At 48.4% G+C, this 4,097-nt stretch overlaps 1 protein-coding gene across 1 annotated transcript; it reads right to left on the reverse strand.

Annotated features, from left to right (window-relative positions):
- Positions 1 to 267: 267 nt before the first annotated feature.
- Positions 268 to 2,471, reverse strand: ZNF3 (zinc finger protein 3). Its single transcript, XM_058822947.1, is given in 3 exon segments — positions 268 to 853; positions 855 to 1,495; positions 2,429 to 2,471. Coding segments are annotated over 2 exon segments (1,113 nt in total). The 5' UTR covers positions 1,382 to 1,495; positions 2,429 to 2,471.
- Positions 2,472 to 4,097: the final 1,626 nt, after the last annotated feature.

Here is a 4,097-nt window from a genome sequence, read left to right on the forward strand (position 1 = left end):
ACCAGTCCAGCAAACAGAGACAGAGCAAGCACATGCGAGTGGTTTCAGTCTCCTCAAGTCTCCCATTTCATTACTCAGGGTTAATTAGATTATTTTCTCATACAAAGCAGTTTAAAGCCCAGCAGTGCAATCAAGTTCCAGAGCTCCCTGTGATGCAGCAATGCTGGGCAGTGGGTCTGGACTGGGCAGAGCACACACCATGGTGTGCTTTTCCAGCCCAGCTGAGGAGACCTTGCTCAGGTACAAAGCAACCACAGAGACCCCAAATTAAGGTTTGTCCAACTTGTGTGTGCGCTTGTGCCTCCATAGGATCTCTGACTTGGTGAAGGAATGCCCACAGAAATTACAGGAGTAGGGCTTCTCTCCGGTGTGGATGTGGTGATGGCGCTGCAGCGATGCTAGTCGGGTGAAGGTCCCTCCACACTCCTTGCAGTAGAAGGGCCGTGCCCCGGAGTGAGTCTGCTGGTGCCTCTTGAGCCTGAGCAGCTGCACAAATGCCATGCCACACTCCTGACACTTGTAGGGCTTGTCCTCCCGGTGGATCACCTTGTGCTTGGACAGCAGGTTGGGCTTATCGAAGCCTTTACTGCACGTCGGGCACGCGTAAGTTTTGAAGTCGTCCTCGTGAGACTGTGGGTTTGCAGGAAAAGCCTAATCCAGGCACTCAGCATTGTGCTGCTGGCTGTGGTGCACCACAGACCAGCGGGTCCTGGCCATGCCGCTGGCCAGGATCACCATGGAGTGCTCGATCTTGTGCACGTTGCGTGGGTGCCTCCAGACGTCGGCCGTGCGGATGAAGGCCTTGTCACACTCGGGGCACTTGTGCGGCCTCTCGCTGGAGTGGATCAGCTGTGCTTTTGGCGCAGATGGGACAGCGGTAGGAGTTCTCCAGCAGGTGAGCTCGCCTGTGCTCCTGCAGCTCACTCATGCTGTGGAAAGAGGAGCCACACTTCTTGCATCGATAGGGCAGAGCTTCCTCGGGGACGGGCTCCAGCTCCTCACCAAGCACATCTCCCAGAGCAGTGCTTCCGTTGTCCTTGCGGAGTTTTGTTATCATCCGTGTTTTCCTGGGGTGCTCAGAGGAACAGTGATCTAAATCCTCATCCTCTCTCTGCAGGTGGAAGCTGGTGCTGGAGGGGGGGATCTCCCCACCTGGGCTCTCACCTTGTTTCTGGCAGTAGGTGGCACAGGTTTCTTTGTCTCCACAGAAAAGCTCCTGCTTTCCTGCAGGTCCAGCAGAGTTTCCAGGAGGACTGCAGGAGTAATTCATGTCCACCTCCTTCTGTGGCCTACAGCTGTGGCCCAACTGCTCTGCGGCCTTTCTCGGATAATTTGAATTCTTCCGCTCTGTGACACAAATGTTATTATCACTCACATCCATCCTCTGAGGCAAACACTGTGTTCTTCTAAGTTAAAACTCTAGCTCATCATCACCCAGAACTTTGTGTCCTTTATGGTAAGTCCATCTCATTCTCAGCTCTTCTGACAGTGCTCCCTAGAAAATAAAACACCTGTTTCATCAGTGATTCTTCTGATATTATAAATTTAGAATAGCAAAGGTATTTTTCTGATTCAAAGAAAGGGACAGACTATTAGATATGTAAAAGAAACAGAATCATCTACTATTAGATATGTAGAAAATACACATTCAGCACATAAAGCATAGACAATGTTCAATAAAGTTAAATCCACTATCATCAGCCAGCCTTCACTACCAAATATAAATTGATAATTCCAATTTTAAATTTTCCTAAAGATGAGAAATTACAGTATCCCAGAATGGTTTGGGTTGCCAGGGACCTTAAAGACCATCTTATTCCAGCCCCCTTGCCATGGGCAGAACACTTTCCACTATCCCAGGCTGCTCCAAGCCCCATCCAGCCTGGCCTTGAACACTTCCAGGGATGGGGCAGCCACAGCTTCTCTGGGCCCCCTGTGGCAGGGCCTCACCACCTTCACAGTAAAGAATTTCTTCCTAATAACTAATCTAAATGTCTCCTCTTTTAGTTTAAAATTTTTTCCCTTTGTTCTATCTGTGTAAAATGTTGTTCTACTTTCCTGTAAAATCCATTTAAGTACTGGAAGGTGGGATAAGACATCTCTGAATATAAGCATACATATTAATGAACACATATATGTAAAAACATAAATATTTCTGTATTTCCACGTGTACATAAATGTAAAACTTGCCTATTTAGTTTCGGCGGGCTTATCAAGTGCAGTGATCAAGGCAGTGCAGCGATGTGCATTAAGTGAAAGCTCTTATTCACATTGTGCTGCTCCATCAGCAGCACAAGCCACGCTTTCTTCCAAAACAATCTGGATTAGTCCTCATTAGTCACTGCCTGGAACAGCGTGGCTCGACTCACCCCCACTCCAGCCATTCCCGACAATTTAATAAGGAGCTGCTAACAGGAGTATTCCTCACCTCCAGCCCTCCAGCTGAGCTGCCGATGCCTTTGGGGCGGGAAAACTTTCCAAGGGATGCTGGCGCTGCCTGGCTTAAGAGAACTCCATAACCACGGCTAGGAGTGTGGAAACCACGGCGTGGACTGAAAGACAGTAATATCAACAATAAATGCATACACATACATATATATTAAAAAATAGGAAATTTTTTTGTTGTTCCAGGCAGTGTGACCCCCCCCCCCCCCCCCCAACTTTTCCTGGGTGCCCATTCCCTGTTCCCCGGCCCTACCTGGGCTCTGCAGGTCCCGGTGCTCCAGGAGCCTGTTCATGGAATCATGGAATGGTATGGCTTGGAATGTCGTCTTGTTCCAGCCCTCTGCCACGGGCAGGGACATCTTTCTCTAGACCAGGGTGCTCCAAGCCCCATCCAGTCTGGCCGTGGACATTTCCAGGGATCCAGGGGCAGCCACAGATTCTCTGGGCAGCCTGTACCAAGGCCTGCCCACTCTCACAGGGAAAAAAATACCCCCAACATCTAATCTAAATCTACTCTCTTTCAATTTCAACCCATTTTCCTTTGTCCTGTTACTCCAGCTCTTGCCTTGTCTTTCTTGTAGGCTCCCTTTGGGTACTGCAAGGCCACAATTAGGTCTTCCTAAAAGCTGAATACTCCCAGTTCTCTTGGCCTTTCCTCACAGCAGAGGTGTTCCATCCCTCTGATCACCTTGGTGCCCTCCTCTGGACTCACCCAAACAGGTTCAGTACCCTTCCTGTCCCTCAGCTCCAGCCCACAGCAATTCATGGAGTGTCCCCTGTGCCCCTCACCATGGCAATGACTGTGCATCCATCTTCCTGCAGGAGCGTGGCATGGATTGAGTCCCTCTCACACCCTGCCTTGTCAGAAGAAAGCAGCTCTGCCCCTGTCAGGAGCGATCAATCCATCTCCCAGGACTGTGTCCCACTTCCTAAGAGAAAAGTCTTTGCACACAAAAGGACATTCAGCATCTTCAGCAATGCCTCACCAGGGCCTTTCACAGTGGCACCAGTTCTTGGGAACTCCTTTGTCCAACCATCCAAGGATCCCACCTGCCTTTGCCAAAGCCACAGCAGGATCATGGTCCACAGCTGAAACCACTCTTTGTGTAATCTCATGGAGATTGGTCCAGCTTTAAACCCAACTCTGGGAAAAAAAACCCAGAGCAAGCCCAGCTTTGCACTGCCTTTTCCTAGCAAAACTCCTCCAGCTTTGGGAAATGGGCTCCACAATTAGCAGCAAATACAGAACTGAAATGACAAATGAACAAGATTGTGCATTGCCAGCATCCACACACACAAAAACCAGCTGTAATCCTCAAGGAGAAGGCTGAAAACTAATTGAATTACCCACTTCCTTGCAATATATGATTCCTATTAAAATTACATTATTGGTGTTTTGTGCCTGCCCTACATTCATATTCCCAACACACACGTTTGTGGACGCCAAATCCTTTTTATTTATGCTTTATGCTTTTATGTGCCTTAAATGTGAAGAGTCTGTCAGGACAGATGAGGATCTGTAATGTATTTGCCAGTTAGATCTACTCTGGAGTAATTTCTTAATTCAAATTTTCTGTTAAATTCACGAAAATGGAACTCGTAGCTCCCATTGCTCTCACAATGGGAGCTTAATACATTTTGTGAAGGGTTTA

Source organism: Ammospiza caudacuta, chromosome 36 (genome assembly GCF_027887145.1).
Source record: "Ammospiza caudacuta isolate bAmmCau1 chromosome 36, bAmmCau1.pri, whole genome shotgun sequence".
Lineage (NCBI taxonomy): Eukaryota > Metazoa > Chordata > Aves > Passeriformes > Passerellidae > Ammospiza > Ammospiza caudacuta.